Consider the following 25,614-nt stretch of genomic DNA (forward strand, 5'->3'; position numbering starts at 1 on the left):
ATTTTTACACCATTACGCTGTGTTCACACTGGTTTGGTTTTTTTTCTCCATAAAAAAATCCCTGTAGAAAGGAAATAGGAGCCAACTCTAAATCTAAAATAAGGACTAAACAGCTTTTCATTTGCCTTTCTACCCTTTGAGATGCCAGAAGCAATTTCCTCTTGAAGCTGACTTCCTTTCTGGAAGTGATTTTCATCTCCAACCATGTTGAGGCTCTTTTCTCATTCTTTCATTCTGACTAACTTGCTTTTTTCCTGTCTGACTTTCTACTGCAGTTGGGAACTTCTGGAGGTAAGTAATGACAGACAAGTTTCTTTCTAACTTTCTTTTTCAGTTCTTCTTCCCCCCTCGCCCCCCCCTCACCCAGTCAGTCTAGAAGGACAAACAAAGCACTATTGGTGTCCTCTGCAAGAGAGCACTGATAGGGGCTGGCTGTAAATTGACGTGGCATGGAAAATCTCTGCTAGTTGGGAGCAGCTCTAGTGTTGCTGCGAAATCAAGCCTACTCGTAACCAAGTTTGTAGCTTGAAATCATAACGAGCTTACTGCTTCTATATTAAAAATGAATGGAAAGTACCTTTGCTTTTTGGTCTGGGAACTGGACTTTTTCTCTGTTTGGATTTACAGCTAATAGGAAAAAAAATCAAGGGGAATTATTTGGTTCCTTTTTTTTCCCCTGTAGTAAGAGCGACAGATCTTGCTGCTCCCCCCACCTTTTCCTGTGACTTAATCATTTGCAGATCTTGCCATGGGGTGCGGACTGAGAAAGCTGGAAGACCCAGATGATAGCAGCCCTGGAAAAATCTTTTCTACACTGAAGAGACCACAAGTTGAAACAAAGACGGATTCTGCTTATGAATATGTATTGCTGGATTTTACCTTAGAAGGTATTTTTTTAATGCTGTATCTTTACTATTTTGAAGTAAGAAGGAACAGGATTTAACTTAGTTTTGTCTTGTTTGATTTACAGTAAATCTTAGGCACTTTTATCAAAGCTAGCCAAAACGTAAGACTTTTATTTTGAAACACAAATCATGACGAAGGTTCTTACTTGTATAAAATTACAATGGAAACTGCTGAAGTATTTTTAACAACCAAAACCTCCAAATTATACAACTGTCCTTGTTATTGAATAATGGTTGTCTGAATTCAGTGTGATGGTTCAGAAAATACACTGTGCCTGAGCCTTAATTGAATAACAATTTTTTAAATGCCCTCAACTTCCGAAAACAGGCTGTCATTGTCCTTGTTACTTTATGCAGAAGTAAGTCTGTTCCTTAGTTGTATATCAGGAGTAACTTCCCCTCTTATGCCTACCGCAGTCTCTTGGTAGAAGTTTCTGTTATAAGAGTCTTGAGTTCTGTCTTACGTTTTTTCCCAAATGCTTTACTTGTTGTTGTTGAATAGTCTTTTGAAATTGTGAGTGAAATGAAACAAAATCTGTATGCATAGCTAGAGGCAGACAGTGCTCTGTGGGATACTTCCTTCCCGAGGGTGTCCCATCTCTAACAGAGCAGCTCCCTGTTCCACAAAGTTGAAAACATAAACAAGCCCAGATGGCTGCCCTCAGAGCAGACAGCTCAGTTTTACAGTCACTTCATAGTAACTTGCATTTTGTACCAACCAAATCTGCTGGAAATGCTTAATAACAAGGATTTGAAGTAAATGCTGTTAATAAAAGGGTTGGATAAAGGGAAACAGTGTAAGTGCAGGTCTTACTGCAATTACAGGAACATTTTCATAAACAAAACGTGGTTTTTGATTAATTTTAACTGTTATTATATTTTTATTTAAAATACAGGAGTCTTTCCATTGAAAAAAATGTAACATACTAATAGAAGATATATTCTGGTAGGTTATATAGTACTGGAAATCTAACTTTGTTCTGTTTATTTACACAAAAAGTTTCTCACTGGCTTTTTCCTTTTGAAGAAACAAAACTGTTGAATAAGTAGTGGTAAGATACTGGAAATAAAGTTAGGCTGCCTAATGCATACATGGATCATTTACTACTATAGGAAGGATACATTTTTTGGAAACTGAAGAGCATTCAGTAAAGATTCATTTTTCTGTTGTTTTGTCTGATAAGTAGAATTGCTTTGCTTCAGTGGAATTATGAATGTTAAATAACAGATCAGTTTCAGATAGTTACCTCACTCTTTTTTAGGTTTCTCACTGGAAGTAAGGGGATTTGTAATCAAAGGTATCTTTCTGTTAGATGGTTCTAGATATATGTATATAACCTCAAAATACTTTTTTTTTGAAGTCTATTTTTAGAGTTAAGATGAATGCAGAAAAAGAGCATGGTGCATATATATGCTGTCTTGGAGGCATTTTTCAATTCTGAGTGTTTTGCAAATTAGGGGATTGGCTCAAGTACTGTGGAGAATATACTGAGCTTTTTTCTTTCTCCTTCAGTCAGCTCCTGTACTTGTTGCTATTTGAATGTCCTTTGGCTAAATTAAACTGAGAGCCCTTTATAACTTCAGACCAAAGTTTTTGCTCTGCTGTCAAGTTGTGTATTTATGGCACTCATTCTGCTTTGCCTACTTCCAGAACAAAGTCTTCCCCTGCATAGGAGATCTGTGTGTGCCTGAGTAATTTCTTGCCACTGGATCTTGCACCAAGTAAAACAGAAAATCTTAAAATATTAAGCTCTTACAGTAAACCATGTCCTGCACCAAGATAAAAGTATAGCAAGCATGAATGTGTTGTTTCAATTCAATATGCCTTATTCTGTGCTTTATCAGGTATATGCAATGTGAAGTCAAAATGAGCCTGCTGGGGAAACTTTCAGCAGTCCCTGATCTTCTTCCAGGCCATGATGCAGATTAGATCAACCAAGCTGTAGTGTGAATTTGCTGGCTAGAGTCACTGTGCATCTTAACTAGTTATTAGCTGTGCATTGAACCTTGGCTTCTCCCTTCCTGGTCCCCAAAATGCTCCCATCCCTGGTGTAAAAATTAGCTTTGAAAACAAGAAAAAGAAAATTACAGCCAATCTTTTATTTTGGTGGAATGGTATAGTACAAAGAAGAGGGAGCACTAGACTCTGAAGTGTAATTTTGAATGCTGGTCAGTGACTGTAAATTCCAAGGTCTCAGTTATTAGGCTTATCCCAATGACACAAATAGCTGCTGTATTGTGAAGTCAGTTTAACCAGAAAGTAGAAATAGTTTATATATTTTTACTAAGCAGAGTGCTTATGCTTTTTCCACTATCCTCCTGTTAGGGAAAACAAGAAATACTGATGCAGCCTACTAAGATAACATGCTGTCAAGTTCTTGTCATTCTGAATACCAGTATGAATATGCATGAAATAGCTCTTTTGTCATCTTCAGTATCCTGCATCTGAGGCTTACTATGCAGCTGGAAAGTTAGCTGGAATTGTTATTGCTACAGTATTTTGGCTACCTGTTGAGAGCACATCAGGAAGGAAGTTTTTTTTTATGAAAAAGGGTTTAAGACATTTATAAAATCAGAGATGTGATGATCATATTGCATCATTCCTGCTTTTTTGGTGTGTGGGCTGTGAAGCAGTTATTTCTCAATACATGTGGCTCCTGCATTTACAGTGAGTGGAATCATGGGATGGAGGTATTGCCAATGACAAAATATCATCTGTTTACAAAATGGTAGCTGTAATACACTGTCTGCTTAAAGAAAAAGTGCAACAGCCCTGTCCTTATGACTGAGAGTGACTGACAGTTTAGTTTAATATCTTGAATTTGCTGATTATCAACAATAAACCATCAATATCTATGTTGCTGATAATTTTTGGTAGTGTGTGTTTCCCTGGTATAAATTATTCTGGTTCTTCTTGATGGCTTTTTTGTTAAGGCTCTTACAGTGATAAGCCAAGCAGGCCACCATTCCTTTTCCCATTAATAGAAATTGATATTAAAAAGCATTCGAGTGTTGTAAAATACTAGTTTCTAATAGCTTGTGGGGGGTTTTGTGGTCTTTTTTGAAGCCCTCAGTAACTGTATGTATGTCAATATCATCCACATTTTATACTGGGAAAGCAGTATAGAGGCTCTACAGAACAATACTTGTGAACCAGCAGAGTTCTAATTCAGTTTATTAGAAAAAAAAAATATTCGTGTAAATTAAGGAGTCATCTCTGATTTATGGTAGTTTAAAACAGTAGGACACACAAACTTAGTGACTTCTGTGTCTTAGGTCCTTAAATTCCTTGCTATTGCCAACCTGCACTATAATGCAGATAGACAAGAGAAGGTAGGGACAAGAAGTTAACAAAGTGATGAGAAATTTATGTAATTGCATTTATTTTATTTTTTATTTTATACATTTTTAAAATTACAGAATGAGAGTTAGTGTATTTAATTATTTTCAGTTGTATGGTTTGAAAGGGAAGGCTGAGGGCAGCATGTTACAATTGATATCTTGGAAAAAGTGTTGTGAGATCACTTAGTTTTGATTGAGGTATCTTTTGATGGAGATGGACACTGATCTTAATGCATAGAAAGTCCTGCAAAGAGGGATCCATCTGGATCCAGCAAGATCCAGGCAAATAGGCTGCTTGGAGCAGGGGTCACCAATAGACCAGCAGATTTCCAGCCAGGCTGTTTTGTTATCAGAATTCCTAAGTGCAAAGGATGAAAGCTTTGGCAAATCTGTGCTGGCATAATGGGTTTTCTGCTGCTATTTGTATGAGTATTGATTTCCTGCTTTCTGAAAGCATCTAGAGTTCCAGCTGTACTTAAGAGAAACAGGAATTACTGACCCATCAGACTGACTGTAGCAGAACATATCTCTGTTACCAGCATGGAATCTTCCTTTTCTCTCTGTAAAAGCTGTGGACCATTCAAAAAAAGTTCTCCAGGAAGTTATCCTTTTATCTCTGTAGTTTTCTCTAACAATAATGTATTACCTAGGTGCTGCCTATTGATGCAAAATGCCTGCACACACTGAGAGGGACCCTCCTTAGAAATCAGTGACAGCACAAGCTTACTTAGGTGATGAATAAGTCTCTTGAAAAAAGGAACTGGAACTGTCAAAATGTCAACTGATACTCCACAGATCACTTCTAAGGGGAAAAAAAATTGAAACAAATCAATTGTTACAGGCTTAAATATGTTATGTGGGAATGTACCTGGAAACTAGAGTTGAGAGATACTGCATCAGTATGTTTAAGGCTTTGGCTAGACAGCGTAGCTGCTTTGTTAAGTTCAGCCCTATTATGTGTTTAGATGTTAACAGAGCTTTTAAATCAGCTTGGCAGACCTTGATCAAACAGAAAATGTTGCCAAGTATATTAAAAATAGATTCGTATTAAGTTGTAAAATTAGGTACTTGAAGTATTTGAATGGTGGTGAATCATCCATGAATCTGCTTTTTCTTGTATAAATACAACTGTTGGTTTTAATGAATGCCTGGGGACAGGTTTTGTGGGGTTTACGTAAAAGAAACTCACCCAAAAAGTTTAGACGTATACAGTATCACATGCTTCTCTTCTGCTTTCAATGCTTTTTAGCTTCTTCAAACCCAGAAGTTATCAAGATCAGTTCTGTGTTGGATATAGCATCTCGTGTGGAAGACTATTACAGCAGAGGCTATGTTGTGGGAGCTGTTCATCCCATTATGCTGCCAATTGCACAGAGAAGGAATTTCCCTGCAAGTCACATGTATCGAGTGGTACTCTCACGATTAAAGCTAAGGTAACAGTGAAATAACTTGAATACACTGATCCTGTACTGAAGCCATTTGTAAGTGGGCTGCTCAGCATTCATAACTTACTGATTTGAAATGAGCACCTCAGATTAGCCAGTTAGTAATGTCTTTAATTAATGCTAAGCACACACTAAGCTAATGTTTCCTTTGCCTTAGTAATATCCCAATAAAAATCCAAAGTGTAATATCATCTGTCTTAGAACTTGCAGCAAATAAAAGATTAACCAAAATACTAGGAGAGTAGCAAGCTGCTTTAAACTGTCTCATGCCTGCTTTTTCTTGGTTTTCAAAACTTTTGTCTTTCCCAGGAAAAAATTACATAGTGCATGAATTAATTTGTCTGTGATAGTTTGGAGTTTTTCCTTATTAAGAAGAAAATCATCATTTTGGGTCAGAGGTCATACAAAAGCTTAGTTTTGACAGTGGGGGAGAGGCAAGAGCTTGTTTCTGTTCCAGATCCATGGTCTTGTTTATTACTCCTGCTTTTGCTGCATTAAAATCGCCACGGAATCCTAAAGAATACAAACAGAGCAATGTTACCATTCATTTGTTCCTTTTGAATGCAAAGATTATTACCTCTCATTCTTATTTTGAATAACTAGAAAGTGGACTTCTTACAGCATTAAAAGTTGTGAAGCTTCCTGTTCTCTCCTGAGTCCTTATATGATGCACAAAGGTTTTTGTCTTTATTTGAGGACTGGGAGGGTGTGAATTGGAAGCTGCTTCACTGCCACTGCAGTAATACTTTTGTAAAGCATTCAAGAGAAATTCTCAAACCCTTTGATTAAACAAGCATTGCTGGGAGTATGTGCTGCTCATACAACTTAACCTTTATAAATTCATCTGCAAACAAGGTGAATGCTATTCCTTTGAGCAAAAGGTTAAATAAGAAAGCAAAATGCTCTCCCTGGAGTTGAGGTTTCCAAGAGCTGACACTGTCAGCACACAGCTCCTACAATTTGCCTTATCCCTCTAGATGTAACATCCTTTGGAAGTTTTTGTTTGAACCTTTAGGCCCTTGAATGGATGAAGGATGAGACTCTGTAGCCTACCTGTGAAACTGGGATAGGTTCCAATTTCCTTCCCAGGTGCCATATGTAGGCTGGATTTGCTGTGGGAAATATACCTTCTCCTGTCGCTGTCAAGGCAGGACGGGAATGAGAGGGCTCTGACTCAGAAGGCTGCTGAGAGTAAAACTCCGGTTTATTCAAAATACACTGCTCTTCTATACAGAGCTTTGCAAGGACCAAATCCATTGGTTCTGAAGTGAAAATGACCCACACCATTGGTGCAGAGTGCTTGACACACAGTGATAGAACTTAACTATAAACAGTGTGAAAAACAAGAGAGATAAAGAATTATTTACATTCTTTCCCAGCTCTTTCCCAGGCTTTTGCCTGGCTAGAAACTCTCAGTTTCTTTCTTTGACTAAATCTGAGATCTACATTCTCCAACTATTGTTTGGAAAGTAAACTTTTATATTTGAATGTGTCTAATTGATGTTCTTTTCTAAATGAAATCATTATACAAAGTGTCAAATAAAATCCCGTTATATTATTGGCATACCCTAAATATTGTCTAAGAACAACTGGCTTTAGATGAAACATGAGTACTATTCTGTAACTTTAACTGGAAGTTAGGTTTGTCAGCTTCAATATGAGAGATTCAAACATTATTTAACCCTCAGTGTTTTTGCATTGTATCCCTAGTATTTGCCTATACTTTCATTTAACAACTGTAGTCTGCTTTAGTTACAAAAACTAAGCAGCAGGATGTTAAAAGTGTAAAAGGACCATTTCTGTTTGTGGTATGTTTTGTACAAAACTGAATCTGATTTGTGCTTACTAAATGTATGGTTTAAATTTGTGTGTTTTGCATTGTCAGAGATGTTTGCATTTTTTTATTACAAAGGCAGAGCTGTTTGTCAGTAAAGCTTAATTTCCAAAATATCTCTCTACATGGTCTTCAGATGAAATTCCTGTTAAATATTAATATTCTTATCCTGGCATTGAAACACATAGTACCTGTCACTTTGTGTAAGAAACAGAACAAAACACCAAAACCCAGTGAGCTCTAAAAAGTATGAAGAAGCATTGTCAGGATTTCATTCATAACTATTCCAAAAGAAAATAATTCTATATGCAAGCATTTGCTCAACTTGGCAGCAAACTCCTGACAAAGACTGCTTTATTCTGTGTTCTAGCCAGAAGCACACAGCACCCAGAGGACAAAGGCACCCCAGGCTGGTGATTGAGGAATGTCCTTTAACATATGAAACACTGACAAATGAAGTAGTGAAAGAACTGCTAGAAAAGGTAATGGAGGTTTTTTCTAACTTCACTTCAGATTTTTTATTTCTATCGTAAGTTATGTTTAGTGGTTGTGGTTTTAGTTTTGTGTTTATTTTATAGAAGCTACAAAACGTTTCTCAAAATGAGAACAGAGTTACTTTTTGTATTATAGGGCTAAGTATCTCTGTAAAGCTTTGGAAGTCTTCACTGAAAGCAATGTCAAGCTCAGGCTCAGACTCTCTTTATAAAATACTTGTATAATATGTGAATTTTATGGGTTTTTTGAGTTAAATACCTAAGAATAAATGTTCTTTTCATTCTTTACCAAGAAATCAGCATGTATAGGAACTATAATAAATATTTACTTGGCACAGCTTTTGAAAACATTGTATAGTTACAGTAAACTTCTACTGGAATGCAAGTTATACTTCTAGTTCTTTTCGTGTTTAACTTCCTCTGCAAAATGGAAGACTTGTTAAAGCAGGAAGCTATTGTTATTAAAAGAGTTAGTGATAACTTTTACATTAAAGCATCTTGGAGATCTTTAATGAGCGTTGAAATTTCAAAAGTTGTTTGTATTTTATAAATGGCTTGTTTTGACTTTGCCAGGTGTTTCAAATTTAAAATGTGATTACATTATGCATTTATAATATATATACACCTATTCCAGGTTGGTGGTGTAGTGTAGCAGACAGAGATTAGAAGGAAAAACACACTTGAAATGAGAAGTGATCTTGGAGTCTTGGAAGCATATCTGTCACAGAAGTAGTATGTGAGAGAACAATTTGATTTTAAAATGCTCTCAGTTTTAAAAATTAATCCAGTCAAATCTTAGTACTTCTTTTTTAAGATCTGAAACAATAATAGTGGTGTTTCAGCAAAAATATTATTGTATGGTCTGTTTTTCTCTGTTGCTTGTTACATTTAAAACTATTTTGGCTGTCCTTGAAGCAGCAGCTCTGTATATAGCATAGTGATTAGCATATTGTATCATTACTGTACATAAATAATGGCAGTAGATAGATTGAAGTGTCACTATAGTGGTACTAAAAAGGGATTTCAGTATGATCAGTTGTTTGATTTTTAACTCACTCTGTGGTTTAATAGTTTATGTGAGTAAACTGAATAAAGATCCTTCTCACTCTGCCCTCACTTAATCCAGTACTTCCCATGTGACGTCTTTCTGAGCTGAAGCTCCTGTATTTACCTGTGAGGACTTTACTTCACAGGGGAGCTTGTAGTGCAAGGTGTCAGTGGGGTCACCTTCCTAAATGGCAGCACTCCCTAACCCAGGAAAAAAACCAGCTCCAAGAACAGACACATCCCACAGGTGGCACAGATGTTACAGTTGAGTATTGAGACTTCAGTGCAGAGAAGACAACACTGGCTGAAATAAGAGGATCTTCATTTGCTTCTAGCTCCCTCCTTTCTCTGCTCCTCCACTGTCCTCTAATAACAAAGCTGAGTAGCCTCCAAAGGGAATCAGGAGGTAATGACTCATGGCTCTTGGCAGAGATACTTTATAGTATTGGAGGTCAGTTTTTGAGTCTGACTGGCATCACATATTTAGAGAAATACTATTTATTGCTCTGCTATACTGCTTTTATCAATACAACACAGTAAATAAAAAACTTTGGGTTTGTTCTAAATGAAGGATTTTGTATATTCTGAAGTCAGTACTGGTGTTGGCCACCTTTCTTGGCCTGATTCCAAAGACATGCTTTGAAGCAGGGGCGGCATCAAAGACAAGTCACCCTTCTGTAATACAGTGTTAGGCCTTTATGTCCTCAGCAGTTTAGTAAAGTGGTTCATGTATGTACAAGTTTTAAAGAAGAAAAAGGCCTATGCAATTCTAAAATGACTTTGCAGCTAAGTTTATGTTCTATTGCAGGTTAATGAAGCTGCTAAAAGAGGAAAGAAGTTTGTGGGATTTATAACACAACATTTTCCTCAGCCTAAAGCCTGTAATGGAGCAAGCACAGATGGAGGAGCAGAGCTGGAATCAACGCTGGGCAGAAGAATTAGGGAACACAGAAGAGAAAACTTTGAGGAAAACTATAAAAACTGGAATGAAGGGACATTGAGCGGTCGCTCATCTGAGAGTGGGATAGAGGAGGAAATGCATGGAGAAAGCAGACTGTTAGAGGATTCAGATTTCCAGTTTGGAAAAGAAGTCAGCCCTTCTAAACCACGAAAAGGAGATGGTAATAATTGCTGCTTGTTTGTTGCAGAAATAAGGTATTTTATTGAGTTGTTGAAGCATTGGAAAAAAGAGAAAAACAATTTTCTGTTGTATCAAATGCTGGTTTTGGAAAAGGCCTCTACGCATGCACATGTAAATGCATACATATTTCTAAAAGAGTTGCCAGTTAAAGAAGCAGTACCTTCTGTTTTATGTATGTGAACTGTAGTAATATATTAAAATGATACTTCAGTTTTCATGTAGACTATTGCAGATGCACTGTCAGAATTCTAGTTTCAATTAAAAAAAAAAAAAGGAAAACCACAAACCCCCCCCCCCCCCGCCAAATGCCCACAATGAAATGTGGTGCATGCAGAAAGAGTTTTTGCTCAATATATGTATAACAAACATGTGGCAGTAAAAATCCTTCCTTTTAGAAGGATGCAATTGTTATAAAATATTTTCTGCAATGCACTTGTAGATTACTCAATATAAAATTATAAACGCATAGCAATTTCGAAGTCTACGTTGTGATTCCAGTTGTGCCTGTTTCAAAGATGACAACAAAGACAGTTCCTTCCAGCTAGAGCCATAATTTTACATGCTTCCAGGCAACTCACATAATGTACACTAAATAAATCCGTTCATAATGGATTCTTTCTGGTTAACGTGCCTTCGAGAAGTGTCCTGAAAGAGATCACTGAAATTAATGCACTGGCCATGAAATCGAAGACAATAATTGTTACAAAATGAATTTCTGAGAGAAAAGTAAGCATTAGAAGTATAGGAAGGAAAAGTATAATTGAAAAAATGCTGGTGCTGTGATAGACAACTTAGTTGTAGAAGGATGAGGTGCTTGGTGTAGTATGTGGGAAAAATAGCCTGAAACATTGACTTCTGGTATTGAAACTCTTAAGGGCTCCTGGCTGCTAAGAGGAAAAGGCAAAAAGAAAGAAGTAATCTAAATAAGAGAACTAATGTAAGACAGTATTGTGTGCAAAGCAGGCAGCATGAAACTTTCATGTCAGGCTGCATTCCCTGATGAGCCAGAGATGTTTAATTGCTCTGAAAAGTAACCTCTTCAGTTTGTAGACTGTGAGAATAATGACTCTAAGCACAGATATATCCATGTCCCTCTTATTTTTAACACTTGAGTAAAAGCAGTTTTTCTACAATGAGCTTTTATCGCATAATCTTTTCTTACAGCTTGAAATTGTAGGTTTGTTATGTATTAACAGTCCTGTAAGGAAGAAGTGGAAAACTCTAGGTTCTGTTTAGGAGCACTGTTTGAGCAGGCTGGTATGACCAGGCAGATCAGCAGCCAGTGCATCCTCTACATGCAGTGTTCTCAGGAAACTTCAAAAAGCTTTGGCAAGGATATGCCAGGCTTCTCTACACTAGTGAAATAGGAAACCACTGGAGTTCATGAGATAAAACTTCTAGAAATGTAACCGCCTTTCTTGGTCTATGTTTTATGTAACCATCATTTTGAAAAATAACTGATGTGAATCTTCCAAGGCAGTCTTACATGTGTGTAAGTATATACTGCTATACCAGTGTGCCACTTCCTTTTACCTCTGCTCAAAAGAGGCAAAAAACTGTGTCCAAGTTTTAGATTTGGGGATAGTAATAATTATTTTTTACTGTTATGTTGCTTTTTGAACTATTTTATTGAATTTTGACTATAATACATTGCTTGTAGAGGTAAATTTCTGGTAGATGTGAGGAATTGGATAGTATATTGGGAAACAGTTTTCTTTTTCTGAAGAATAAGGGATGTCACTTCAATATATGGTAAAAGAAATTAAGATTTGTCAGGATAAACACATCTATTCTGATGTAAGCACCTCTGAATGTGATAAAACTGTATAAAGACTTATCTCTTACTGAAAGGTCAACATTTTGTTCTGAATTTCCCTTATTCTAGGTAGCTGATGTCACCTGCAGTGGGTGTAGTAACACTTCTCAAAGCAGAGAGGGATTCTTCCAGATACTGGTTCAGATTACTTAGAGTATAAATTCTATTTTGGAAATTTTTCTGTTACTGGAGGGAGCCTAGAGAGACTGACTTCTTAACTGGGGTCATCTAAGCAAATTCATTTGTTTTGACAGTTTGAAAACTTCAATGTTTAGAGGTTGGTTTGCATTGATTTAGGCTGCCCAGCAGTATTAGGCAATCTGTAAATACTTCTGGGCAACTGCTTTGTGTTACTTCTCTACACCAGTGACACACAAGTGTATTTGTAGAACACACTCATATAGTTAGGATTTCATAACTTGCAACAGTGATTTCCTAAAATGCAATGGATATGTTAGATTTTAATGAGTGCTTGCTTGTAACTGGTTTTATTAAAGCACTCTATTAATACCTAGACAGAAAACCAATTTGAGGATATGTTGGTTTAGTATCCTTAACTTCCACTGATCATCAGTTACTATAGGAAAATCCCAGTAAGCAACTAATTAAACTGGTACTTCAGAGAATAATGGGTTAAAGTCAGTACAGGGCATTCTTTACATTTGCAAGCTTAGAAAATTGTCTTGTGTTTTTTATAATTGCCAATATTTGTAGCCAGAAGTTCCACAAGTGGCAGAAATGAAGGCTGTTTCCACTGGTTTTTCTTAGTCCTTGTATGTTTTCTTTATGCAAACCCCAACTACCTGAAGAATTCAGTGACAGCCCAGCTGTAATAAGTTCACATTTTCCTCATATCTGAAAGCGTACCTCCCCTCACCTTGTTCTGAGTGTGTTTAGGTCTTAGGCAGAGCAACATTAAGAAACAGTTATTAAAGCTGTTGCTTAGAAATAGAAAATGATGTTAAAATAGGAGATTAGTAATATTACAAATTTTGGAGCACTGTCTTTGAGGTTCATTCTTCGTTTCTCTCTCCTTAGAAAAGCTCTATACAGTCTTCAATGTTTTTGATGATGATTCTACCTGCTGGACCTACCATGAGGGTCTTTTGTCTATGAAAGTAACAAGAAAGGGGCCAGTTGTTAGTACACTGGAAGCAGACTGGCTAGAATTAACTACGTTTTATTATAAACAAGGATTGGCCTTAGTTGATTCTTTTGTACACTGGGAAACTTCTAAAGGTGAGTACTGTCCCAGGATATCGTGAAGCTTTTGCTTGTTTACATAGAATTACATAACTTGAAAAAAGTTATGATTATAGTTTGCTTCTTGGTGGGAGGGTATATATGCAAGTATGTCCAGATGGATCTGTAACTGCCCAGAAAATAAATTGCTCCCTTTTAGGTATCAGATTTGACAATTTATAATAATCTAAAACTAAGTAATTGAAATTTTTGCTTTTGCTTTGTTTTATGAAATTGGCAATTTCCAAAGCAGCAAACTAGAGTAGATTTATAACAAAATGAACCTTTTGTGCTAGTTCTTCTGGCTTGTTTGTGCATTTTCAATGAAAAGACAATGGGATGAAAAGTGTTTAGAACTCTCAAACTCTGTTGCTGTAAAATATATAATTGAAAGAGTCATTTCCATTTGAATTGGATTTGTCTGAAAGCCAGAAGTTAAAACTGTGCAAAAAACCACTAGGTAACTACTGTTGTACAATTACTTGAAAAAAAAAAAATGAAACAAATGGTAGTACCCTAGTGTTAAGGTACAGACCAAAACAAACTAAGATGATTAATCAATTCCAAAACAATTAAATATTTTAACAAATGTTGTTTGATAGCAAAGCTATACTGTATACTTCACTAAGAAGATGCTTTGGTTGCATTTGTACCTCTCTTGCTTGTACTAAGTTGCAAGTTGTTGATGTTCCTTTAGAGTTAATGATTGCAGTGTAAGCAAGCAAAATACAGGGTTGCAGTAGAGAAAAAAAGTCTTGTCAAATGTTAGTTGAAAAGGTTCCAGAGGCCTTAAACTGTTGTTTGTAATGGTCAGGATAATTAAGAAGTGCAATAGAAAATTAGTAACGTATTACATTTGCTTTCATAACTAATTTTATCTGGTTTTTACATTAATTACATGAGGAGGGTAAAATTACTGTCAGTTTGAGCAGTTGCTATATTTACTATGCCTTTTGCTTTTTTCTGATAATTTTCATTTAAAACAATATGCGCTCTTGGGTTATTGAAGGCCTTAAATTTAAAAAAAACATACAAAACGTAGGCTCTTTGCAATTTAAATTATGATTCTTCAAAAACAAAAGCCTGACACTAATGACAACTCTTCAGTTTTCATTGCTCTCCATGATTTGAGTGTGAATCACTGTTTGTGTAGCTCTGCAGTAAATTCAGTGACTTAGGCACATAAGCTCATCAATGTAGATTTACTTCTGATGGAATTTGACAGCTAGTCCCTCTCAAACTGCATATTTTGTGCACATGAACAGAATGCTGGTTTGTAGCAGTCATCTTTTTTTCTCTGAAACTGTTACTCCTATTTAGTGAAGTCAGTGGAACAACCAAATTTCCTTTGATGGAGTAGAGGTGAGAATTCTGACTTGTAGTTTTCATTATAGAGTTTTTTTAGAGCTGGAAAAGAACTCTCTGGAGATCTGTTACAGTTCACTGAAGGGTGGTTTTGCAGCTGTTGAAATTAATCTTTGCAGCTGTTGTCCAACAGCAGTTTTACAGTCTTCCCATTCTTCACAGAGAGAGCTGTCTGCTCTTCTCTGCATGAATAGCTCCCTGTCTTTAGGAGGTTATTATTACCCAGGTAATAACATACCTCATCCAGTACTGGAGGGGATTTTAATACTGATATTCTGGGGATTACATAATTTTGCTGTACCAATTAAGTTTGTTAGTCAGCTGTTAAGGTAAATCTCCACAAAAAGCTTCCCAAAGGCTGTTAGGAGAAGCAAAACCAGAAACTGAACTAAATATTTGATGCACAGCTTTAATTTGGGCCAAACGGATGCTACCGAGCTTTGACTTTGTGAGTCAGGGAGCTGTGCTCTGAAACTTCCTTCCCACCAGGAATCCTCCTACAATTACTTGCTTCAGGCTCTTCCTGTGGCATTTTTGTGTATTTAAGTGGCTGTAGTTGAGCTTTACACTTCATGGTTCACTCTTTTTTGTGCTCTCTTCCACCACACCAAAAGCCACGTGTCTTGTCAGGAGGACAATATTGAAGCTGAGGAAAAAAGGGTTGTGCCCATCTTCTGCAATGGATATGTTGAATACAGGAAACTGGAATCTATACTGGAGTATGGATTGAGACAGTTGTTCACAGTTCAATTTGTATAGAAAAAAGGGATTTTATTATTAAGTTGACCTGCACACTCCATAAATAACCACAAAATTGAGTTTTCTGAGTAATTTAATTTTGTTTTAGGACTGTTCAGTGAGAAAGAAACATCTTTTGTACATCTTGGTAATCTATCAACCTAAAACTTAATGCTGATGTTTATGTTCACAGGGGATTATTTGCCTAAATCTTTAGAAGGATTATTTATCTATGAAGAAGAAGGTGCTGGGGTTCCAGGTTCTAGCAGGAAAGGAAATGATGCAATAGTTGTTGAACAATGGACAGTCATTGAGGTAAATAGGTCATGATTTAGCAGTGCTATTTCCTACTGGTATTTTTCTTTGTTTTTTCCTTTAGGATCCTGATACCAGTGTTCCATAAACATTCAGGATGGTTTCCTGAAGTCACCTGCATAGGCTTTACTAAAGCCCCAAATTATAAAAATTAAGTCCGATTTATGGACATTGGTAAATATGCATAAAAGAAATATGCCAGAGAAATTGTGGCCTAACATTTATAAATGCTTATATCAACAAATACAACTACCAAAGAAAAGATGGGGGGTTTTTCATGTGTATCAGATCAATTTAGGTGTAATTTCAGCAAGTGCAGGTCATATTGATAGTGTGAAATGTTTTATAAAAAAGGAGGAGAAAATAGCTAGAACTAGAAAAGCAACAAGAGAAAACTGATAGTGAATTAATTCAGTATGATATTCAGTTACATATTTTTATGAAAATTTTACTGCTAAATATGAAATACATGGGTTTCCTAATAAATTTGTATCTACTACTGTAGTAGGTTACAGCAATAAAATTTCTTAAAATTACTATTTAGAAAAATTCTAATCTTTTAGGATTATTGGTATGAATGACATCTGAAAGCAGTTGTTGCTGGATTATGTTGTTGGATTTTCTTCCTTTTGAAATATCCAATGATAAATACATTTATAAATGTGAAAAAAACTAACATCAAACTAAAGACTTGTATCTGTAAAAAAAGAACACCACCAAAAAACCCACCAAAACCTTAAGTATGTAGCTAAGTGAGATGCTTATTTTTCACATGTGGAGTAAAAACTGTAAAGATGTCAATTGAGACACCTAATTATGGTGCTTAAAAAGTTTTAGGCACTAATTTAGTAAAGTGACAAGTTTATTGAGTGAGATGTGCTTTGAATTATGTCTTGATGAGTCAGGGCTCATACCTAATCTTAATAAATTCTGTTTTCTGTGGATTTTGTAGTCTTGAACTTTTCAAGTTGTTTTCAATTTGAAATAATGCATCTCCATCAAACAACAGCTTGATGTCATCTCAAAGGATTATCTCATTAAAAATGAGAGGGGAGGTGTTTTAGTTGTGTAGAAATGCAAATAAAACCTGTACAGAGTTTCTTTACTACTTTTTATAATTATTAATGTAGGGGTGTGAAATTAAAACAGATTATGGACCTTTACTGCACACGCTGGCTGAGTTTGGATGGCTCCTGACCTGTGTCCTGCCTACATCAATTGTACGACATGACAGGTACCCAAACTGTTGGTTACAGCATTTTTGGTGTGTGTGTCTGAGAATTATCAAATAATTACTTGCATACTTAAATGTAAAAGGAAGGAAAATGCTGATAATCTTAAACGTATGCAAAGCTTGAGATGTAAGTAGCATTTTCATGGAGTGCTTTGCCACATCTGTTTAGGACTACTGATTTCAGTGAGTCTAATTCTAAATTTAAAATACATTGTGTAAATCTAAACATGAAAGATTTTATTTAGGAAACTTTTTATCACATACCCAGTCCACTGGAATGTTATTACTCATGCTTCAACTAGGAACAAGTGTTGAAATGTTTACTAGTTTAGGACCTTGATAAATGACTGATTTAGACTGTGGAAAAAGTCATATTGTCACAAGACAGTCATGGAGTGTTTGTTGCAAATTACAGCAGAGAATGTCCTAATCCGGCAAGTTACTGGATATAGACATTATGGTTCAACTCAAGTATAGTACCAGACTACTGGATTTTAGGTCTCTAGCTGTAATGCTTATTTAGAGCATTGATGGGACTCTATTGTACATAAGAAGAGCTGGATTCCCAATAATGTTCTGGGCTTTCTTTTTTTGATTCTTAAATAACCCCCCCCAAAAAAGATATGACACTAGACTAAGAATTCTTAATGCCTCTCTTCTTGCATCTTTTTTTTTTTAAGTTCTCCACCCTTTAGATGAAGATTGCCAAGTTTCAGAAACAAGCAAAGGTACTGAGGCAGGCTTAGGGCTCATTAACAACTGTAGGAAGAGTGGGTGATTAGAGTCATCTTTGGATCCCAGAGCTAACTGTGTTAAATCAAAACAGTATGAAAAAGATGTGCATGAAAGAGTGTAAGAAAACTGTTGCAAGATAGTAGAGTTCTGCTTAAGTAATTTGACATAATTAATTCAATTAATCCAATATAAGAAGGAGGCTTTTGTGATCAGGAAATAGGTTTTGGGGTTTTTTGGCAGTTTTTTTTTTTTCTAATAGTTGATTTTAATCAACTGGTTAAATGCAAAGACAAAAGAAGTTGTGGTAAAATATGGTATGTTCTGTAGCTTTTTTTTTTTTTAGGAGTCTCTGTTTTGCTTTCCTCTGTAAGAAGAAGCAGTTTCCAGAACACAAAAAAAAATGTTTATGCTTTAATTTCTTCAATAATTTTGTAGTCTGTGTCTTAGCTTTGAACATGGTGACTTGTAGACTATATGAACTACCAGGTCTGGTTTTCATAAACAGCTGAAATTTTGGCCAAATCTTAGGGCTTGAGAGGAAGTCTTCAGAATCTGGGTATAATCTTTGAAGAATGGGAGGGAGATGTTAGTAGTCATGGTGTGTTCTGAGTGATAGGATGAGAGAATATTTAACTTCCAACCTTTTGTGTCCCACAAGCAATGTAACTGAACCCATCCCCACAGGGTTTGGACAGCAGGGTCAGGAATGTCCTGAGCAGCTGCTGAGTGATACCCTGGGAGTGTCAGCCTGTGCTTGCAGTGCATCAGATGGTGCTGGTTTGTACCTCAGAGACCACAGAGCAAAGGCAGGGCCAACTGAAAGAGGCCAAGTACTGTAAGGGGAAAAAAAATAGGATGCAGTGCTGTAGGAAGCATTAACTGATTAGGCTAGAGCTGTTCCTTGAATTAGTGAGACTATACCAGGAAGATATTTGGGTGTCAAACAGTGCTGTATCCCAGATGTGAGACAACCAGAGCATTAATAGCAGTGCTCATGCTAAAGGGGTTGTATCCTGGCCAAATCTGAAACTGGATTCATTTTGTATCCACACTAGAGTAACTCAGCCTAATAAAAACCGTTTGTTTTCTGGCCTAAATGGCTGAGTAGGAGTCTGTATGAATTGTCTAATGCTGGTTACCCCATTGTAGCTTATGAGTTACTCATGGAAGAAGTAGAATGAAGCATGTTTTGTGTGCCTGTATTGTATCTTATATACAGCAATACACTTTCCTTTAAAAAAAGGAAAAAAGCTTATGAACAGGAATTCTGAGTTAGGGATTGAGAATTCATGAGAATCAGACAGTTAGTGTCTTCCTGTTCTGATGGGCTGAGTAGTAATTGATAACTACTATTTTTAGGCATTGATGTTGGTATTTAAGGAGAAGAAAAAATTCCTGGATGGTTACTGTGTGTCTGCTGTGAAAGATGCCATTACTGTGATGGTGGTGGGTTATCCTAGGAATGCAAAAGTCTTAATAAAGAAGGACACTTTATGTTGCTCAACAGCTGTTTTATTCCCCAGACTCAAAAGTCTGACCTGAAACCCCAGCCTGAATATTAAGAGGTTTCAGAAACACTGAAAAAACAGAAATAAGCAGCAATTTGGGATGAACTGACAAAATTATGCTTTCATGTTTATTTTTAAAAAAGAATTTGTGCATAGTATTTAAAGAAAATTTTATCTATTACCCCCATTTTTACTCACTGTAGTATTTTCCTCTATTCTGTCTCCCTATTCTCTTAATTTATTGTAAAACTTTCCCTCATGTCTGATCTTTGGTGAGTATCTAAAAAATACTTCGCTCGTAAATTAGTGCTACTGCACTTTTTAGTATAGTATTACCATGAGTTTGTAGAAATCCATACATGTTTCTCATTGAAAACTAGAATTACTTTGAAGGCATTTTACTTTTTTCATTTAATAGATCCTTTAAGCCAGGACACTTAGTATCCCAGGCTGGTGTCTGTATCAAAACTGAAAGTCTAGATGCTATCCAGTTCCAAAGGAGTGCAAAGTTATATTTTTTAGAGAAGTGAAAATGAAAAAGAAAAGAAAGAATACATGAAAATAGTTCTTCTTATTCCCTTTGGAAATTTTAAGAAAATTTTGTCTAACTTCTGTTTTAAGTACTTCATATGTCAAATATTCATGCATTTAAAAAATGGATCTGTAAAAACCAGAGCTATTGGCAGTACTACTGAGCTTGTAGCTTCATGGTTGTTTTGGAGGACTTTAATATAGACATGTAAGAGGACGCAGTTTTTGCCATACAGCATAAGCAGACAAACAAATTGCTGGTGTTTCAACAAAAGAGTCTCTGTTGCTCTTCATCACTCTTAAAGAAGAGACAGGAAAAAGGCTTCAGCAGCCTTACTCTGCAGTGACCTTTATTTCCCTTCACTGCTTACTGTAGTCCCTGCAAATGGGCAGGGCAGACTATGAGCAATGCACTGCAAAAACACTGACTTTATGGTTCTTCATTTATCCTGGCTCACCACTTAATCTATATTTTCAAAATGCTGTGACTTACAAGGAAAAGAGGGAATGTAGAAATGTGAGGGAAACTGTGGAGCTTCCCTTGCTCTAAGCACTTTTTCTCATTTAAATTCTGTGGAAATCCCACTGTCATTGAGTTCTTTGTGAATTAAGCTCATAGCTGCTTTGTCGTGTGTGGCATTTTAATAAGGTCAGACTTAGAAATTTGTTAATTTACTTCTTGTCTACTCACCATCATGTCCTTTTTCTGTTCTAGTAGAATTTGTACAAGCTGTAGCTCAGTGTTTGGGTTTTTTTCTTTTCTCTGAAGGAATGCAGACACTGTTACAAAATAAGCCTTAGGCTCTTCCCCATGCCAGGGACTGTGCTCAGCCTTGTTGCTTGGAAGAGACATTTTTCAACTGATCAAAAGAGACATAACTGAGGTGCAGAGAAATACCTAGCCAAGTGGAATAAGGTTGCAGGTTTGCAGATTTCCTTATAATGACATAAAATCTAAACACTTTTTCTTGTAATGAATGCAAATAGTGAGGTAGGAACTCTTGGAACAGGAAACCTTGTTAGGCTAAAGGAAACAAATGAATTTGTTCTCCTGCATTTTTGTTTTTCCCATAAGCTGGAGTTTCAGTTCTCTGTTCTCATCTAAGGAAGACATGCAAAGATATGCTGTGACCTGGGTTGAGCTGACTGCAAAAAAGATTGTGAGGGGCCAAACACCATCACAAATCCATCATCAGTAGCTATTGATCTTGGTGGCTGTTTATGCTGAAAATAGTATTGGTTTGTGTATTTTCACAGAGCTTACTTCCAGAAGCTGTACTGGGGCAGGCTGTTAACAAGCTCTTCTGAGCTCATAGGAACAGTTTTAATCCCAGTTTTTTTGTTGGAGCAAGTCCCCAGTGTTAAATACAAAATAATTTTCAGTTGTCAAACATGCATCAGTTACCTTGACTTCATGTCTGCAGTGGTTAACCTTGTGAAATATCCACACTGAATTAAAAGCTTACATTGTTTTATTAGTTCTTAGTAATGTTATGCATAATAACACAGTTTTATAGTTGATAGAATAGGTAGAATCATAAACAATTCAAATGAACTGCCATATCTTTGCTGTTTCTATTTTGCTATTTTTATTTAGTGCACTCTTAAATCTGTAGCAACTTTTTGCCAAACAATTTCAGTATTTTGCCTTTATATGCTTAAGTATCTTGCTGAATACTGCCCAGAAACAGATGTGGGGAGAAGAGCTTATAAAAATGTAGTATCTGATACTTAGAAGAAAACTGGAAATTTTAAAATCTTCTTATTCTGGAGTTCTTGTCTTGAAATTGTTTCACTTTCAGTGACATGGAGTTGGGGTTTGTATTATATCTCCTATCAAAGTGGTGACATGTATTTCTGGTGGAAAGATGATGGAAATATATTAAAACTTAGAGGATGTATTTATCACCACTACTAAGGGGATGTAATGCTTATGAAACATCATATCAGTAATACCTGGTCTGGGGAGCAACTTCACTTGTCTAAAAGTATTTCCTTTTGGAAAAAAACTCAACAACTTTGCCTTGTCTACCACAACAGTATTAGCATCTGTAAAAGTTCCAGGACTGAAGTTGCTTGCTTTTTTTTTTTTTTTTTTTCCTTTTTCTTTATTTTTCTTACTAAAATATTCTCTTCTCCCTATGCCGGTACCTACCTCGTACAGAACACCTGGTGTCATTCATCTCATTCTTGATGCAAAGCTTATTAAAACTGAGGTGAAGCCCTTTATCCATAGGTGAAGAGGCACCAAGCTTATCCTGCTGTGTCCATTAGATTACATTTTACAACTTCTTTTTAGCAGTAAAGAATGTCAATTCCCAAGTTTCATACCACAAAGCATTGAGAGATTTGCTGAAGCTATGGATCTGTGAAGATTGGGCCTGGTTGTTGTGGTATTAATAGGTGGTAATATGTTGCTGTATATTTAACAGTGAAGATTAAGTTAAAAAAGACTTGTGAAGGTTTGCTTCAGACATAAATGTGCAGACTTGGATTAGAAGTAGCTCTGATATTTAAACTTTCAAGAGCAACATATTGAATAATTCCAATTATGGCAATACAAGTTACTGCTCTGTCCATATTTTCATGTGCGTCACCTTAACCTAGTTCTATGCTTCTGTTTTTTAAAAAAAAATCATTATAGAACCATTGACGAATTAATAAACTGGATAATACTCTGTAGTCTGTCCTCTTCTCACTTGTGAACTAACACCCACCCTAAAGCTGACTTCAAATATCTTAGTGACAATTATTGCCTTTAAAACATGGAAACTATTTTCTTTACATTTTAGTGAAGGAAATTTGGCCACAAAGCAAGTAATTTTTCTTCAGAGACCTGTTATGTGGAGTTCTGCTGTCCAGACACCAGAGGTGAGTAACATATTTGTGGTATTAATATTAAAAAACTAGTACTTCACATTATGGCAAGATACAGAAACAAACTAAATTTCAGAATTAACAGGGGAAAGAACTGGTAGAACACAGTTTCCCTGCAAACAAGTTCAAGTTCAGGGATGGTTTTTGCAGCTAGATTACATGTTATTTTTTTTTCCTCAGCTGTTATTTCTTAAGCCATAGAGAAAAGCATAAGCAGGCTAAAAATCTGTTTTGTGCTAAGGAATTACTGTCTCAGGTGAACATGGCTGGCTATGCTGTATTTCCTTGGAAGTCTTCAGGAGTCTTAAAAGTTCTGATCAAAATCCTGCATCTCTTGCTCATGAAACAGAAAATTTTTTTGACCTTCAAAACATCTACTTTCACATTTTTAGAAGAAAGGAGTTTTAAGCTGTGTTCCAAGGGATACTGTAACCTGCAGGTTATCGGGGTGAAGGACTGTTGTTGAATGAAAATGTGTGACAGAGGCTTTAAAATTGCTGCAGCTGATCCTCAACAATTCCTTGTCCCTTCTGAGTGGAGGTTGTATCAAGTGTTTTGAGAATTAAGTGACTGACAGTCTCCACATTCTGCTCAAAGTCACTGTCACAATTACTGCACCAGCACAGTACTGCAGTAAATGCTGCTGTGGCCAGAGAAGGGTGAACTCCTGGTGGGCTTTTCTTTGCCAGGTCTTCTGACGTACTGTGATGGGTTTCCATTTTCTGTTCTTTCTCACTGGTTTTCAGTGGCTGATCAGCCTTTCTCTATTTAACATGTCTTTCCTGTGATAATCTTAAGCAGTTAGGAAAGCTAGGAATGTTTTCACTCATGTCCAGCAGTGGAGTGGTAACTTCACAAACTCATTCGTGGCATATGATTATATGGCAGTGATACCTAGCTGTTTCTCTGTTTGTATGAATACTTCCATAATTGTTAAAATTTCTTATATTTCTATTTGATCTTTCTCTATGGTTTTTTTACTGTCTGTTCAGTGTGTTGCCATAATCTGTGTTTTCCTTTGTTTAGTGTTTCTAAAATACACTCTTCCTTTTTTTGTTCTTCTCCAGGCTTCTGCTTATCTCCAGCCTAACTTCCTTCTCACTGTGTCCCCTGATAATTAGTACTTCCATGCCTGGAAGAACTAACCATGCCTTCAACATGTACAGTTCAAGTCCTGTTTGTTTTTGTCTCTGCCACTGTCTGAATTCCCAGATAGTTCTTGTACACTATAATTTATGTCTTCATTTTCAGAATTGGAGCTTTTGCTTTTTTGCTCTTCAGTGTTCTGTTTAGTCTCTTTTGTCAGTGTCTTAATCTTTCTCCATTCATACCTTCTTCTAAATTCTACCAGTAGACTTTTTTTCCTAACTACCATCTGTGTTGAAAGCACCTCCTAATGCTTTTCCTGATGCTTTCTTCTTTAATACTCTGTATATAATAAGGGCATGAACTCCTGATACTTTTTTCCCTTGGTAAGGCTTAATGTCACTTCTAACTATGTGTCTTTTAAAAGGCAGTGTAACTATGTCACAGGTTGGATTCTGCCAAGAGATGTAATACAAACCAGTTCTGTTAAACCATTCAGTCTGAGGAACTGATGAATCTTTGAGACATGGCTAAATTAAAAATAGGAAGCATTGTACTCACTGTTTAGATTCTTTCACCCTGTTGTGGGGTGATGAGCCTCCTTGGGTTATACAAATAAAATGTGGTTTGTAGTTGTTGTTTTATTTTGTTGGAATGGAAAAAGTTTGACTTGAGTGGTAAACGTACTCAAAGTAAACAAGAAATAGCTGATTTGTAGCCATTTACATCAGGATGTCGGTGTTTGAAATCTGAGCAAAAATGTGTTTTTTCAGTACCAGTGAATGTTCTGCTTCTCTACCAGAGATTTCATTATGCTGAGGTCATTTAGCTTGGGATAAATAGGTAACTGGGGCTGAAGCTGAAACATTTAGCAGTCACATTTTCCTTCTGTTTTGCCAATTATGTTGGTTTTCACCATAATTTTAATCCCCCATTACTTGGTCTCTTAATCTCACAGGGTCTCTTTTCTGAGGATGGAATATGTTATGTCCTCACAGCTCATCTCTCTGCCTTCTTGTATATCTGTGGGGTAGTGAGTTATGACCTGGTTTATGATTTATGTGGTAGTACAAAAGCTTCTTGGGTTATGAGAGCTGTACTGTCTCTCTGGACTTCTTGTTTGTCACATACCATTTGTTTTTCTAAGAAAGGGTTCAGAGGATGAAATGCAAGATTGAACCATGCAGTGCTTGAGGGGGTTGTTTTTTTTTTTTCTCTTTTTCTTTATTTCCCTTATGCAGACTCTTCCATCCTCTTTCTTTGGCATCCAGGCAAAACTTATTTCCTTCTATTTCTCCTGAGGCAGTGCTGTTTCCCCTTGTTTAATTTCCCAATGTTCCCTGTAACAGCTTCCCTAAATATGTTTCCTTTAGCCACATAGGCCATTGTTTTTACTGTTTCAAAAGGATTTGAGAAAAAGCTTAGCAATGTACAAAAGGGGGCCACACACTTTCCAAAGCATAGTAAAAGTCTGTGGAGTGTTCTGGGTTTTTTTTAAGTGTCTGCACTGTGTCCTTCATGCACTAAAATGCAGCCCTGTTCTGAGGCTGGATTCCTTCTTGGCTATATGTGCACTTTCTGTGGGCAGGGCAGTGTCCCCTGGCAAACATCTCCTGGTGTAGCTGAGCTTGTGCTGAGAGCAGGGCTCCAGGCAGATGGCTCAGGGCACTCCTGCCTTGCTAACCCTGCTCCTCTGTGTAGCTCAAGGCACTGACATTGTCTCTAGAGATGCTGCATCATCACAGATCTCAGGAACTCAAGTAGCTCCTGATGCTGAACTGAGATAAACTTTTGTTTGATTTATTGTTGTGCCTCAGAGAACCCTTAGCATAGCCTGGTAGGTCTACTGTTTGCAGAAATCATGATCTGCTTGCTTTTCTTTTTGACACTGACAACCATCACTTCAACAGGAAAGATGTCAGGCAGTCCCAATACTAATGTCAGACTGTATTAATGCTG

At 36.5% G+C, this 25,614-nt stretch overlaps 1 protein-coding gene across 1 annotated transcript in view; it reads left to right on the plus strand.

The window, feature by feature from the left end:
- The first annotated feature begins 122 nt into the window (after positions 1 to 122).
- Positions 123 to 25,614, plus strand: part of RFTN2 (raftlin family member 2) — a 29,728-nt gene continuing 4,236 nt past the window's right edge. The window contains exons 1-9 of the mRNA XM_021555413.3: positions 123 to 291; positions 741 to 887; positions 5,497 to 5,680; positions 7,897 to 8,008; positions 9,876 to 10,188; positions 13,063 to 13,263; positions 15,563 to 15,684; positions 16,815 to 16,918; positions 22,485 to 22,563. Of these exons, the coding sequence (XP_021411088.3) occupies positions 749 to 887; positions 5,497 to 5,680; positions 7,897 to 8,008; positions 9,876 to 10,188; positions 13,063 to 13,263; positions 15,563 to 15,684; positions 16,815 to 16,918; positions 22,485 to 22,563 (1,254 nt within the window). The 5' untranslated portion in view covers positions 123 to 291; positions 741 to 748. The remainder of the gene's footprint in view (positions 292 to 740; positions 888 to 5,496; positions 5,681 to 7,896; positions 8,009 to 9,875; positions 10,189 to 13,062; positions 13,264 to 15,562; positions 15,685 to 16,814; positions 16,919 to 22,484; positions 22,564 to 25,614) is intronic.

The sequence above is a fragment of the Lonchura striata genome, chromosome 7 (genome assembly GCF_050655825.1).
Source record: "Lonchura striata isolate lonStrDom1 chromosome 7, ASM5065582v1, whole genome shotgun sequence".
NCBI lineage: Eukaryota > Metazoa > Chordata > Aves > Passeriformes > Estrildidae > Lonchura > Lonchura striata.